Source organism: Trichomycterus rosablanca, chromosome 1 (genome assembly GCF_030014385.1).
Source record: "Trichomycterus rosablanca isolate fTriRos1 chromosome 1, fTriRos1.hap1, whole genome shotgun sequence".
Lineage (NCBI taxonomy): Eukaryota > Metazoa > Chordata > Actinopteri > Siluriformes > Trichomycteridae > Trichomycterus > Trichomycterus rosablanca.
The window spans coordinates 39,838,135-39,854,706 of record NC_085988.1 but is presented as its reverse complement, the minus strand read 5'-3'; the positions used below and the strand labels follow the sequence as shown (position 1 = coordinate 39,854,706).

At 38.3% G+C, this 16,572-nt stretch overlaps 1 protein-coding gene across 1 annotated transcript; it reads right to left on the bottom strand.

Moving 5' to 3' along the window:
* Positions 1 to 372: 372 nt before the first annotated feature.
* Positions 373 to 3,122, bottom strand: LOC134320245 (trace amine-associated receptor 7c). The gene is made up of 2 exons (XM_063001610.1): positions 2,248 to 3,122; positions 373 to 460 (listed from the first exon to the last, which is right to left on the bottom strand). The coding sequence occupies exons 1-2, from the start codon at positions 3,120 to 3,122 to the stop codon at positions 373 to 375; spliced, it is 963 nt and encodes a 320-aa protein (XP_062857680.1).
* Positions 3,123 to 16,572: the final 13,450 nt, after the last annotated feature.

The following is a 16,572-nucleotide window of genomic DNA, read 5'->3' as shown; positions in this document are numbered from 1 at the left end:
GGGGGACAGTGCGCTGTCAGCAGCCTAAGATGATGTGGAGGTACTAGCAGAGTCGGTAATGGCAAATACAGAAAACGATGCATTTTAAGATTTCTCAGCGATATGTTTATACAATTTAAAATTCAATAATGCACCAAAATTAAGCTACAGCGTTAAGGTGAGTTCAAACTCGTAAAGCTGTGTAATTCGTCCACTAGCCCATGCGGTTCTGTGATACTGGGATTAGATGGCCAAAGATTAAAGAAAAATAACGTTACAGTAGCTTATTATATTTCATATATACATTTTTTTTACATATTTCAAATAGCATAGTCGAAATAAGCCATGATCCAGATCTAGCAGTAGGTATACAGATGTCCAGTCCATTCCTCTTCACCACTGCCCTGCTTGTGTTTCTGTTGAACTTTGTGAGATGCTTAACACTGCTTCCTTTTCTGGCTTCACATGGCTGCTGAACACTCTGAAAAAAAGCATAAAGACCATATTAAGTAATAAAAAGCATCGTTCTTTGTGTTTTTAAGTTGTAGTTGTTTATTTAGTCTTTGTTTAACCGAATAAAATAACCAGCAGTCTTTGCAGGTATTCCAGTCCCTTAACCACTAAGCTACCAATGTCTTTTATATGGAATACTTTATAAATCCTATAATTTAGGCTATGTTGTCCTTGTGATTTACCAAACAGGCTTTGGACAGGAATAATTTTCTGCTTTTATTGCGTCCTATAGTGTCACATTTTTGTTTATGTCATTGAAATTCTAATACAGCCTGTTAATTTATGCTGTTTTTCATTTAATGTAAAATAAATATTTTTGATGTTAAAAAATACACTTTTTCCCCCCGTATAATGGTGTCTTCTGTGCAGAATTTGCTTTTCAATAAACATCTATAGCACTGAATGAACTCAATAATACATTCACATATAGTGTTAACAAACGAAGTTAACAATTCTGCAACAAAAAAAAAAAAAAAAAAAACTTTTTAAAGCTTTGCAGTATAAAGATTTAGGTTTTGAATTTGTTAATACATGGGAGGACACTGAGGCACAATCAATGCTAAATGGCAGTGGTAGCTCAGTGGTTAAGGTACTGGACTAGTAATTTAAAGGTTGCCGGTTCAAGCCCCACCACCACCAAGTTGTCACTGTTGGGCCCCTGAGCAAGGCCCTTAACCCTCAATTGCTCAAAAATTGTGTTCAGTCGTAACTGTAAGTCGCTTTGGATAAAAGCGTCTGCTGAAAATGTAAATGTAAAGGCTAGAATAACTGTAAAAAAAAAAAGGGTACGTTTACCCTTCATATTTACTTAGACAAATCTAGGAAAACTTAAGAGTGTGTTTTTAAGAGATTGGGTGAACTGTAATATATGATACTCCACATTCACATGGTAGAAACATGTTCAATTTACATATAGCCACTCTAGACAAGGTCTGAACCCAAGCCTCTGCAGTTGTGCTGCACCAGCCTGCCACGCAACTGTCAGTGTAACAGGCTAAGAATAAAAAAAAACACGCATATATAGGCTACTTCTGTCCTGAACAAACCAAAACTACACTAGCAGAAATAAAAATATAAAAATAAAACAAAAAATACCTGATTAAAAGGGGAAACAACATTACCACTTCTAGGTTAACACAGAGAAATAATAGTGCTAAATATCTACAGCCTTCCAATTTCCCAGCATTTACTATTGCTCAGTTTGGCCTATATATTAACCATCAGTTGTTAAGTTTCAATGTGTATTTTAACACTGAAGGTAACGTAAGATCACAGTTGAAGTACCAAGTTGACATTTACCACTTTGTTAATATCAGTCCCATATTCTGCATGAAAGAAGCAGAATACAGAAAATACAGAAAAGCCTACACAGAGCCACGGTAAACACGCCAAAACTGCCACAGACCAGATGTAAGCATTGAACCCATGTCGTCATGACACATCTTGCAGTGCGGCAGCCAATATGTTAGTAGCGTCACTGTGCCAGCCTGGATTGTTGGGTAAAGAGGCATGGATTCTTGTTAACAGCAGGCCTAACAGCCGCACATGCAGTGACAGATGGTGAATTCTGATTTTTTTTTTTTTTTTTCAATTTGACTGGTAAAAAGCAGATTTGAGGTTAAAATGCAGGTAAGACATTACTCCGATGTGGCTAAGAGTTTGCGCGTAAAAGTTTGCGCAATCAGTCAAATGTACGAAAACCGTGATCTTACGTTCCATAATTAAACAGCGTGTACACAGTTAACAGTGTGTAACCTTGCAATGCGTGTAGGGCACACTGTGCACACTTTGCTCCACACGGTGCTCCATACGGCTGCGCGCAGAGCCGGGCTGCCCCAGATGTACAGCGCGGGGGTGCTGAGCGCGTTGAAGCGTGCCATGATGGCGAACACGTTGGTCGCTTCGTTCCTGAACCGCAGTCCGGCACTTGACAGGTATCTAACCATGATATTCACAAACGAGGGGCACCAGAGTAACAGAAAACAAATCACCACAAACACAATCAGACGCAGTGACTCTTTCTTGCTGTCCTTATCCGGACTCGGTGCCTCCCGGCCGAGCTGGTGTTTGGCTATGACGTACAATTTAACTGTCATCAAAACTTTAATGACTACTATTACCTGTAATGTCATGACGCCAAACGCGCTCAGTTTAACTGCTTGTGAAACTGGTAGAACATTCTGAATAGTCAGGATTAAGTAGGTATAAACCCAGCAGAACACACAACAGGAGATGATAAAGCCGCGCGTAATAAAGCGGTTGTAGAAGAACGGGTGGCACACTGCCAGATACCTATCAAACTGCGCAAACAGAAAAGTCATCACATTCACTCCTAAAAAGGAGGGTAGGATGTAATAAGTGCTGTTTCTGGAAGGATAACCCTCCTGCACATCGAACAAACCGAGGTAATAAACAGAGAAGCCGGTAAGAGTGTCGCTTATGCTGGTGTTCAGCATGAATATGAATCGGTTCTGTATGCGCAGTGCTCGGGTGCACAATATACCCAGCACTACAGAACCCGCCAGCACCGCAGCACATGTAGCAAACACAATATGATACACAAATATCAAATAATCCCCGGCACTGCTAAAATCAACCGACAGCGGAATAGTCACATTTAGGAAGGACATTGTGCATCTGCACTGAAGATACAGAAACCCACGAGTTCTCCGCAGATGGAGGGCTGATGGGTGTTATATGACCTTTGGATAGATCCGGAATGGCTCTGGGGATTTTTCAGCCTAAATGTCACAGCACAGGAGAGTAATCAGTAATCACTATTTGGGGGTTTATGTCTTTGGCAACACTTAGAGCATCGCAATGGCGCAAGTGCATCACAAACCTTGTTTTAAAATATGTAATTCATACAATCAAATACTTATTTATTAATTACACTAGCTGCTTTATCTTGATGATAGATTTCGAGCTATCTATAAACACTGCGAAAGTGTGTGTATTCACGCTCATGGAGCCCACCTAAGTTTCTTTAAACCAAGCTTTTCTTTATGTCTTTATAAAGCTTGCTCACGTTGGAACAGGAAAGGGCCTTCCCTACACTGTTTCTGGAAAATTGGAAGCCTGTGATTTTCTTTATATTATTAATTTATTACACCTGTCAGTATTTTTTGTGGCTGAAACACATAATTTCAAATATTAGAAAAGGTATACCAATACTTTACTGATACACATTTGTATTTTCAGCTTTTAACAGACTCTTTTATACAAAGTGACTGACAGTATTTTTTTAAGCAATTAAGGGTCTTGCTCAAGGGCCCAACAGTGGCAACCTGGCAGTGATGGGGCTTGAACCAGTGATCTTTCATTAGTCTCTTAACCACTAGGCTACAACTGCCCTGGACAACACATGGACAACTTGAACCTTTACAAGCAGTGACAAGAATTACTTTTTACCTAATTATTACCTAAGTATGTCTTTATATGGAGCAACATAAGTGGGTACCCCACAGCTATACCATCCTGGATACCTAAGTTAATTCTTTTCTACTGTCACTGTCTGTAAGTCATTTAACATGGTTTCCTGAGTATGCATGGGTTTCCTCTGGGTACCCTGGTGTCCTTCTACCTCCTGAAAAATTGCAGGAGGTGGATTGGCTACTACTACATGCCCTGAGATACATTGCCACCTTGTCCAATAAAAGGCCCACTGCAACCAAAACCATGATAAAGCAATAAGTTAAACTGAATAGTTGAGTACATTTCTTAATAACAAGACTAAAATAGTGTCCATGGATTAACATAACAATGTATGAGTAAGTGTATGAATGGGTGAATGCCCGGGTCATATTTTTTCCCTACATCTAGGGTTTCTGGGTGACTCTTGACCCACAGCAACTCTTATCAGGATTAAGTTGTTAGTGGAAAAGTGTAACTGCTAAGTGTAAACTATTGGATGATATAGCTACATTAATTGCTAAGAGATGTGTACAATCAATTGTTTAGTCTTATGTCAATTTAAATGTTAGGCTTCCAATTTTGTCTCAACAGATTGGTAAGACACTTTTCTGTTCTAGCATGGGTGTGCCCCTGAACACATAGCAAGCGCCATAAAGCCATGGTATGATGTGTTTGGTGTGAAGGCACTCTAGTGGTCTGCAATGGACCCCGACAATCAATAAACACATTTGTTGAAAAAACAAAACAATCTATCAATAAACTCCAAAAGCTTTTGTTCAGTTGTGGTGATTTGTATATTTAACCCTTTTCAGGGATGCATTGGGTCAGGCACCCCCTAGAAACACTTGGCTCAAGGAGTGAATACACAAGGTGCCATACCTACAGCCAACTTACTTAGTTAAACCTAAGGGCAAAAGCTGATCCACCTTCTGCATGTTCTGGAAGGGTGAAGCAAACCCATGGAGACCCAATGAAAACATACTAAACTTCTTGAAGACATTGACCAGAGATGGGGATCACACCTAAGTTTCAAAGACAGTACAGCTGAGCAGGGTCCACAGTCAGTTTTAATGCATTTGCATTTCATGCAAGGCCTTTAAACAAAAGACTGTTTGGACTATTGTCAACAGTTTATCCAGTCACAATAGGCATGTTTTTGTGCAGCACCCACTCAGTCAGCTGATACACCGTGTGGCCCCAAACCTGGTGATGCCAAACAATATTTTCTTCATGATTGATTTGTATCCCTTTCATGCAGTTAATTTTAATGCAGGTGGACTGAAGCACAATTAAGCGACTGTGTTTACAGGATGATTTTACTCCCTGGCTGAATAAGAGTCCCACAGCGGTTTAGATGCCCCTGACGGGACCTGAGATGTTTGGAGCAATTGTTTGAAATAGTTTTGTTTTGACATGTTTACCCCTGATGATTGTTGGAGTTTTAAAAAACACAGTGTGAATTTGCTTACCCCATGCACCATCTGTATATTGTAGAGAAAGAAGAATTTAGAAGAAAGATTTTTCTAAATTTGTCAACTATACTCTTAATAAAGGTGCCAAAAGGGAAAATGATGCAGTAGAAGAACTATTTTTTTTGTCTTGGTCAGGGTAACAGTGGGTGCAGTGACATCTGGAAACATTGGATGCAAATCAGGGATATGCCTAGTAGAGGACATCGAGCCATGGCAGAGCAACACCCACACTCTTACTTGCTATATCCACCTATAGCAACAATGTATAATGGTCAATCCACCTTCACCTGCATATTTTTGCAAGAGAAAACCTAATCAGACACAAGGAGACTATGACAAACTCCCAGCAGACCAGGATCAGAGAGGTGGATTTGAGCCAGATATGCAAGACCATGTAATTATGTGGTACCCACTCTACCAGCTGCACTGCCGTACTACCCTACTTGGTTCTTTGAAAAATACTTTTAATGGATGGCCTATTAACATGTTTTTGATCATCTACAACTAACATTTAAAACCTTTAACGCACCTTTATTTCAAGGAATGACTATTGTTTTTGGAATTATTCACGATGATGAAGTGGTTTAAACAGCTGATTGCAAAAGTTTACATATAGTCATATAAACAAAATAATGACTATATTAAGGATGATATTCATAAGAAATTTGGATTTCATCTTTGATCTGTCACCATCCAAAAAAGCAAAATGGTTAAATAGATGAGTGCAAAAACTTTCCATACATGTTAAAAGCAGGAGTGTCTTAATAATTAGAGCCATGAGCTGTTGATCAGAGTTCTAAAGATTTACACCTTAGTTCCTAGCCTAGAATGCTCCAGAAATGGAATGTCTTACTAAACAGAATATCATCAATGGTCACAATGTCATTAAATTTATTCAGATGCAATAAAAAGTAACCTTGAGAATTTTTTAATAGTGGTACAGGAGATTGACGATTCATTTTCCACTAGAAATGTTTAGGATGAATGTTTTTGGTATAAATGAACTGATTTACTGTAGCATCAACAAAAAGTATTAAAAAAAAACCTTTAAAGACATCCAAATATTACCATTAAGAATGTTTTGGCACTTTAATTTTAGTTGGTATGCATAACATATTTCTCAAGATCTTTTAACCTTAGAAATATAAAAAAGATTTTCATTGTTACAACTGTTATTGTAAAAGTATGTTTAAATAGTTAAATAGATGATAGCAAAAACTTTCCATACATGCATCAGTGTGTTAATAGTTAGAGCTCTATATTTTTTGGTATATGTGATTGATTTACTGTATCATTAACAAAAAGTATAAAGGAAAACTAACTTCTAAGACAACCAAATGTTACCATTCAGAACTTTTGGCACCTTAATTTTTAGAGGGTTGGTATGCTTAACAAGTTTTATTTATATTACACTGTTATTGTACAAATATGTTTATAGTTTATGAACATTTCTGGGATACAAATGTATTTTCAAGCATAATTAATTAATAAAAAAAAAATTCTTTCCTCAACAGTGTTAAACCAATGCTTGTGGAGAGATCAGCTGCACCCAGTGTCCATGCTGTCTCCATGTTGCACAAGATCTAAGCATGAAACAATGAGGATAACATGCACAGAGTAGCATGCTGGCATGTTCAGTACAGGATGAATCAACACCATGGATAGCACTACTCTTTAAGATGTAAAATGACATGACGCTATTTTAAGTTGTTTATTTATTTAAGAGTGCTCCAGTTTATCTTACCTTTAGGTAAATGTGTAAGCAACAATCTGAGCATTTTCTTGGGATACTAGTAGCACACTGGTAATGATTGGAAGCCACTTAACCCTGTCTTTGTACAAGGAATAACATAAAAAAGTGGGTTTAATCAATAGTTCCTGATATTGACCTGAGAGGACAAGATGTGTTTGTCACTTAATTGATCACATTTTCCTTTGTTTTATTTGATTGTTAACTTTAAAATGTATTGTAAAATAACATAAAAAAGTGGGTTTAGCGTTTCCTGTATTTAGCATATTACAAAATTGTTACATCCAGAAAATTGCATTTTTTAAAATATTTTTTAAAATGAAATATTTTCTTTATGCATTTTCTCCCCTTTTTCTCCCTTTTTAGCGCCTCCAATTGCCCGATTGCATCATGCTTCCTTTCCACCAATGCCGATCTCTGCTCTGATTGAGGAGATCGAAGCTAACCCACAATCGTTGTTCATGTGGCCGCTCAGTCTCAGCTGGCAGGCAGAGCTAAAGAAAATTGCATTTAATGGCATTTTTAAAAGAATTCTTAGAGTACAATACTTTAATATATACAAACAACGGCTAGTCAAAGCTACAGACTTATTTATATTACATGATATTGCCTTGTTTCTTTAAGTATAATTAACAAGAAATATTTTCAAGAATTAGTTTACTTATTATTTGTGACACAGTGCTGCAGTTGGTTGAGTGGGTGACACCCAATAATAGATATTGGAGACCTGGGTTTAATTTTTGTCACTGTTTTGTTTTCTCTGTGGGTACTCCAGTTTCCTTTCACCTCAAAAGTATGCATTAAGTATATTGGCTGTTATGAAATGACATAAATGAGAGTAAACATGTAAATGGTTAAGATTGTGACACATTGGTGCCATGTGCATTGTGCATTACAGGGTGTATGTGTCCTCAGTCTATCTCACCCATATCAATACACTTCAAACCCCCAAAAGTAAATGTTATCCACATTTAGAAAGAAAAAAAAACTTGTTGACTGCAGACCAAATGCACAATTACATCATACCTCTAGTGGTCTATAACATTCTTTCCTTGAGATTTACTGACCAGCCAACCATGTTCTGCTCAACTAAGTAATAGCTTTAGCCCTAGGAACGCACTGCTCCACACATTTTTCATTTAAAATTTTCTCTAGCATTGTGCCAGATCCAGTTTATCAGCTACTTTAAATACGCATTATTTACATACATTCTAAAGCATGTATACAAACCCCATTTCCAGAAAAGTTGGGACATTTTGTAAAATACATTAAAAGGAAGAATCTGCAAGTGCAAGTGCAATTTGTCTATTCAAGCCACCCTTGCCATGGGCACTGGTTCACCCCCATATAATTACAGATCCTTGCTTTTGCAGCTTTTAAAGATAACAGTTTTTCCCAAAAACAAGATAAACTGTAGACTCATCTGACCATGGCCCACGTTTCCATTTCTTTCATTCTGTCAGACCATCTGAGATGAGCTTGGGCCCAGGGAACCTGGAGGCATTTCCACATAAAAATGATGTACGGCTTTGTCTTTGTGCAACAGAGTGTGACATTGCATGTGATGCAGCAGTAGACTGTGTTAGGTAAAAATGGTTTCTGAAGTACTTTTCAGTCCATGTGGAGATCTGAATGGACCTAAATCCAATTACAACATTATGAACAGTAGATGGTTAAAATGATTAAGAATGGTCCACTGGCACAGGTGGTGAGCCACGGCAAATTATTGCTTGTAAACACTGATCCTTTAAAAGATTTTCCTTTTATACTCAATCATAATTATCTCAATTGTTACTAATTTTCCTGCTTAATGTAGAAACTTGAATTAAACTTATTGAATATTCCATAAACTTATTTTTCCTCTGTCTTAAATTCCTGTAGTGTGTTGCAAACAGCAAACTCTCAATAATTTTCTATTTACAAAACAGAAGAAGACGTTTACCACTATTTTGGCCACTGTTAAAGTGGCAATACACCTTTTAATAACTTGGTTGTCCTAGTCTACCAACAATACCCTACCCTACCTTAATTTGATACATATGATTTAATCAATTACATTTATTCACATTAAGCATCAAATAATTAAAATTTTTCGCACTTTATTTTGTTGCCCTTTACCAATTTTAATGGTATGTTTTAATGCTGGGGGACTAATTAACCTATCAGCAATAGGTTGTGTGTTTGCAGTTGATCTTTAAGCTTAATCTATGTTCGATTTGCTTGCCTAAACACGGTAATTAGCTCTGGATACCTAGTCGGAATAATATTTCTCCCTCGGGTGCTAGTGTGTTCCATAACAGGCAAATTAGAATGAGTGGCTTTGACAAGACCTTGCCGTTGTTATATGTTTTAATTCGTAAAGCTTGTGTTTGGCTGTGGAGATGCCTCGTAACATACACAAAGGAACGAATAATTCATACCTAGCAATTAGGAATACTAATTAGCATCATTAACTTTAATTGCTTGCGAGCATGCATATGTCAACTCTAGTACATCAGGTGTACTCAACAACAGGAGATATAGCAGATAATGAAGCCCAGGAGTATTTAACAGTTCCTACACAAATGAACTACCTGGGTGACAAAGCAGAGTAGACATCTGTTTTGTTTCAAAAGTGTAAATCACTAAGTTAATATACACTGCTCAAAAAAATTAAGGGAACACTTAATCATCACAGTTAAAGTCAGTTAAACTTTAGGGATATCAATCTGCTCAGCTAGGAAAGCATAAGCGATTGTGAATCACCTGCTTTTGTGTAAATTAAAGTGTACCGGAGGCAACAGCAAGACAACCCCCCAAAAGGTCCTTATCCTTCCTGACTCATTCTTCTCTGGTTTTGCATTTTGCTAGTGTCCTTGTCACTACTGGTAGCATGAGGCGCCCTTTCAGGTTGCACAGGTAGTCCTGCTCCTCCAGGATGCCACATCCATATGTGCTGTCGCAAGAAGGTTTGCTGTGTCTCCCAGCACAGTCTCAAGAGCATGGAGGAGATAGCAGGACACAGGCCGTTACATGAGAAGAGCGGGACAGGGCTGTAGAAGGGCATCAACCCAGCAGCAGTACCGGTATCTGCTCTTTTGTGCAAGGAGGAACAGGAGGAGCACTGATGCTAGTGCAGTGGGCCCTGGGTTGCCCCTGGTGCAGGACAATGCCCGGTCTTATGTGGCCAGAGTGTGTAGGCAGTTCCTGGTCGATGAAGGCATTTATGTCATTGACTGGCCCTCACATTCCACAGACCTGAATCCAATTGAGAACCTCTGGGACTTTATGTATCAGTGCATTCGACACCTCCAAGATGCGCCACAGACTGTCCAAGAGCTCACTGATGCCCATCCCCCAGGACACCACTGGCCGTCTCATCAGGAGCATGCCCAGACATTGCTGGGAATGCATACAGGCACGTGGGGGCCATACACACTACTGAGTAACATTATGAGTTGCAGTGATGAAATTCACGGAAACTGGATAATCTTATGATTTCAATGTTTTACTTTGACCCTCTATCGAGTGTGACCCTCTATTGTCGTTCAGTAGTATAGTGTGAAAACCACAACCAAAACGACTTCAAAGACACCCGATTACAAGAGATCAATTTGTATAGTGTATACTGTACACCGTACAGCGATCTGAACACCTTGTCTAAACACAGAAGTTGTGTCGTGTGAACTTAGCATAAGGACAAGAGCTGATCCACCTTCTGCATGTTTAGGAAGGGTGGCGAAAACCCATGGAGATCCAGGGGAAACATACTCAACTGGAGATCAAACCAATGTTTCTAATACAGTACAGCTGTGCAGCTTCCACAATAAGTTAATGCATTTGCATTTCACACAAGGCCTTTAAACTAAGTATATTTTTGACAATCTTTTATCCAGTCACACCAGGAGTCAGGTTTCTGTGCAGCATCCACTGAAACAGCTGATCCACAGCATTGCCCAACCATGGTAATGCCAAACAATATTTTCTTCATAATCCCTTGCATGCAGTTGATGTGAATGCAGGTGGACTGAAGTGCAATCATGCAAGTGTGTTTACAGGATGATCTTGCTCCCAGGCTGAATATGGGTGTCACTACGATCCAGATGCCCCTGTTTTGAAGTTGTTTTGCCATGTTTGACAGACCCCTGATGATTGTTGGAGTGGTTTAAAAAGCACAGTGTGAGTGCACGGTCGGTATATTGTAGGCGCGCTCGCTGCGCTGATGGCTTTACTGACAAATGGCCAGCATTATTAAAGATAACTCATCAATTTGGGTAAGCGGCGTTAGCCTGGGATTTGTCCTGCCCCTGAACAGCTTCGGGAACGTGCTGCTGTTCCTTTTTAATGCGTTCCTGGCTACAGCCATCGTGTTTCTGAACGTGTCAGTGTTCATGTCCATTTTGGTAAACAGGTCTCTGCGGCGTGAAAACCGCTTCATGTACATGCTCAGTACGTGTGCGAGCGATGCATGCACAGGGGTTTCGTATTACTACAGTGGTCTGCTGGACGTCCTCGACACCCTTTATTCTCCCACCCGCACCTACTACATAGTGCACACGTTTCTGGGTCTGTCTTACATGGCAGTCCTGGCGGCACAGGCTGACCGCTACCATGCCATCAGTGCGCCCTTCAAATACTCTCAACGCATGACGCGCAACCGAACGCTGGCTGTGATCTTGACCTACTGGGTGTATGGCTTCCTTCTTGCAACCATAAACGGCGTGGTGCCTTTGGAAGTCGCCAAGAAGATCACGGGCATCGGCCCGTTAGTGAGCAACATCTTCACTGTTATCATTATGGTCGGGCTGAACGTGCGCCTTTTTCTGATAGCCAGGTTCCAGCTGGAGCGAGAGCCGCCCAGCGAGGAGCGCGAAGCCAAGCGCGCCTCCATCTACCTGATAGTTATCGTGGCCGTGTGCTTTCTTATTACCTGGCTGCCCCTGTTTCTGTATGTCTTCGCGTGTAATATCATAACAACTACGTGTTATATCTTCAAAAATGAAGGAACAGACCCAACGCGCATCATACCACGTGTAAACGCCGCACTCACTCCTGTGCTGTACATCTGGAGTTGTGCGCCACTCCGTACTACCCTGCTCACTAAAGTGTGGAAAATGTGCTACAGACACAAAAGGTAATGAAGTTCTCTTCACGAATTATCTACATTTGTCAACTGCACTCCTAATAAAGGTGCCAAAAGGGAAATTGATGCAGTAGAAGAACTATATATTTTTGTATTTATTTTTATTGTTGTTAACCCAAACTTCCAACAGACCAGGATCAGAGAGGTGGATTTAAGCCAGATATGCAAAACAATGTAATTATGTTGCACCCACTCTACCAGCTGCACTGGTAAAATACGTTTTATGGATGCCCAATTAACACGTTTTTATTATTACCAACTAACCTTTATAAGGAAGATTCATATTTTTCTTTAGGAAATCAAACATGCTTCATCTATGGCATCACAAATAACCTTTAAGGCCCCGATATTTTAAGGAGTGCTGTTTTTGGAAACAAAACAAAACAAAAAAGCAACAAATTTTAAAGCATTAACACTTGTCATTGCTGTATTTTAATTAAATTTGAATTAAAAGATCTTTATTATTACAACCAATTTCATTTTTTTTCCTCAACAGTGTTAAACCAACGCCTGGCGAGAGACCAGCTGCACCCAGTGTCCATACTGTCTCCATGTCGCGCAAGACTTAAGCGTGAAACAATGAGGATAACATGCAAAGTAAATAAATATGTGATCTATGTTATTAAGTGGGTTTAAAATTGCTTATTCAGATTTTTAAATTGGCCTGTATACTGTCTGGTTATAAACAAGGCCGCATAAAGAGACATACAGTGCTAACATTCAATGTATAAGTAGATCTACAACAATGAGTCTTTCGTTTAAAAATATACAAATCTCCTGGTGAAATAGAATTAGAATCAGAATCAGATTTATTAGCCAAGTATGTGGATACACACAAGGAATTTGTTCCGGCTGATGGTATCTCTCTAGTATAAATACAGTATACAAGCAATGTACAAGTTGCAGACAATGCACAAGAAAATTAAACATTAAAAACAAAAATATACAAACTCTAAGATTATATACAGGCAATATATAGAAAATGTATGGACGTGTGCATGTATGTATGTACAGTATTCAGTGACCAATGTATGTATGTACATATAAGCAGAGGTACACAATATATGGTAACATACCGATGGTAATATACAGTGATATACAGATAATGTAAGCTAGCAGCTTGTGGAATATTAAAAAATATATTTAAAAGTTCTTTATTTACTAATTGTTAAATAAACCTTTAATTTCAATGATTGTTTTGTAGTTCATCTTGTAACGTCTAGAGCCCAAATTCGACCCATTTCATCTTTATTTTACAATACGGTGCAGCATGCTTGTGGGTTCAGTACAGGGTGTATTGCTTACACTGTTTAAGCTAACAGAGAATCAGCACCATGGACAGCACTATTCGTAAAGATATTTTAACTCTTCATTTAAAAAAGGGTAAAAGGTTGAACAAAGTTTAGTCAAAAAGAGTTGCAGTTAATCATACAACAATAACCAAGGAACTTAATACTTATCAACCCACAAAAGCTTTTTAGGTAAATATGGAAACAAAAATCTGAGGATTTTTGGGATGCTAGTTTACAGCAGCATGTTTGTAAAGACTCGCCACCAGTAAATTAAATGTTTACGAAAATAATTAAAAGTGAATTTGTCTCTTTAGCTAAACTAAATTACAAATGCATGATTTAAAAAAAAGCTCATGTCTTAGCCTTGGAGCAATATACAAAGAAAAACAATATTTTACTTTAGAAAATCATTAATGGGTGTATAGATGCATACTCAGAGAGGATTTATTACATTTTCCTTTGTTTTATTTAGTTGTTAACTTTAAAATGTATTATAAAATACAAATAAACATAAATGAACATTAAAAACGGTTTATTTTAAAGTCTTTGTACAAGGAATAACATACAGAAGAGTGAGTTTAGTTTTGTCCTGTTTTGCATATTACAATAAGAGCTGCTTTTTTAAATGTAACTATATATATCATTTGTATAACTTAAATGGTTGTCCTAGTCTACCAGCCTACCCCACTATGCCTTGTGTTACAAGTGCTAAGTGTCACACAAAAAAAACACTAAAGGTATGATAAATTTTTTAAAAATATAGTTTTTAAACTATTTTGCATTACTCTTTAAAAAAAACACAAAATATTTCCTTTAATTTGATGAACAGAGTAACGCCATTTAATCAATTAAGTTTATTCACATTAAGCATCAAAGATTTTAACTCTGCCCCTCTTTATTCTTTGTCGCCCTTTACCAATATTCACCTGATTAATATATTCGTCTACACAAACGTACTGTGTGCATAGCATAATACATTATTTACATAAATGTCATAAAGTCGTTCGGGTTGTTGAAATGGTGTTTAAAATTGGCTTTTCAAAACGAACTTGATCTCCACAGTTTGTGTCTGGGTCGACCAAAAGCCAGTTCCATGAGGTATTAAATGCTGGGGGAATAATTAACTTATCAGCAATATGTTGTGTGTTTGGAGTTGAGCTTTAAGCTTAATTTGTGTTAGATTTGCTTCCCTAAACACGTTAATAAGGTCTGGATGACTGGTAGGAAGGATATCTCTCCTAGTGTGTTCCATAACAGACAAATTAGAATGAGTGACTTTGACAAGACCTTGCTGTTGTTGTGTTTTGATTCGTCAAGCTTGTGTTTGGCTGTAGAGATGCCTTGTAACATACACTAAGGAACTGTTAATTTATACCTAGGGAATGCTGTTAGGAATGCTGATTAGCATCATTAAATTTAATTGCTTGCGAGCATGCATGCCCATATGTCAACTCTAGTAAATCAGGTGTACTCAACAACAGGAGATATAATGAAGCCCAGGAGTATTTAACAGTTCCTACACAAACGACCTGTTTGGGTGACAAAGCAGAGTAGACATCTGTTTTGCTTTAAGGGTGTAAATCAATAAGTTAATATATTGTTGTGATGTGCTTTTGTGTACTGAGAGAATATTTCTATATGAGGCTTTTAATTTTCTCGTTTATAGGACGTATTAAACGGCACTCTGGCGACATCTGTCGGCAACTCCTGAACCCAGCAAACTTAAACCCCCACGCAACGTTGTATTTAAGTTGCAAATTGGTTGTTGGCAACACAGCTAACAAATTATGTTCTAACACTTTCCTGCTTTATTATTTTTTACTTGTAGCCAAATTAATAATTCCACCAATGGAAGTCAAGGGGTCTGAAAGTTTGTAGCCGTTTAAATCAGTGGGGAGCTCTGAACGTTTAATTATGTAAAATAACTCTATAAGCCCTATAACTAGTTATTCTTGGAAAGACCATGGCAGGGATACAACATCCATACCATTTATGCAAGGGTATTGTTTTTTTCACAACTAGGAGCTTGGGGTATGTCCTATCTCCACAGACTCACATTACAGTAGATTGACTAACGCCATAAGGGATTTGAAACAATGCCTTTATTTCGGTTTGAATTTTCCCTAAAGAAGTCAGATCAGTTTTACACTGCGTGTAACCAAGGGCCACCATGGCAGCTTGCTTGTTTAAGACCATAAGCTAATTGCAAATACATGTAGTGCCCTTAATAGGGGATATGAAATGACCCTAATACTGGAGCTGGAGCAACACTTCTGTACAGTTTTGCAGGGCCTTAAATTCTGTCCAATCCAAAGCAGATTTGGACTCTCATTTGGAGTCTCATGATATATTTGACACTGGCAGGGACATGGCACTGATTAGCAGATTCAGAAAATTGGGCCTGTCGATCATGGGTAAAAGAGTGGCAAACCATACAGGTGGTGTTTTTGGCCATAGAGTACTGTGCTGCCAGTGACACTGCACAGGCAGTGTTCCCCTTACCTTTAGTCAAATGTACATGATCAGACTGTGACATAGATCTTCATTTACACACCTCAGGACAAGCTGTAAAGGATAGGTTGCCAGTCTGTACACCAATACAAGATTTGGAGCTGTCTTCTTTATCTGCAAACCATAGGCACGGAACAATAATTAACCAGGCAAGTAGGCCCAAAAGCCACATTGTTCTTCATAGCCCCCAAGGTGAGAAACGTTTATATTTTGTTGAAGTTCAGTCTACAGCAAAAATTAGTAAGAGCTGATTTTTGATAGCAGAAATTTTCCTAATGCTACAGGAAAATATGTGCATGCACTGATATCTAAACTAAACTAATATGTATAAAAGATGTGCTAAACATATGGTGCACCAAAATATGAAAAAAAAGACAATTATTTGAACAAGTAATCAAACAGAGAAGCAATATTTAAATCAACATCGACATTTTGTTCATAAATATTCTTGTCTTGTTTCTCAACAGTATTTACAGCATGTCCCGCAGGCTAAGTTGGGCACTTGAGGTGCCTTGGAGA

Bases quoted from the DNA above. Each gene is read 5' to 3' on its own strand.
- LOC134320245 (XM_063001610.1), bottom strand. From the start codon at position 3,122: ATGTCCTTCCTAAATGTGACTATTCCGCTGTCGGTTGATTTTAGCAGT. The intron at 461-2,247 runs GTTACACACTGT...GCTTTTTTTCAG, and splicing joins TGCCCTACACGCATTGCAAG to AGTGTTCAGCAGCCATGTGA.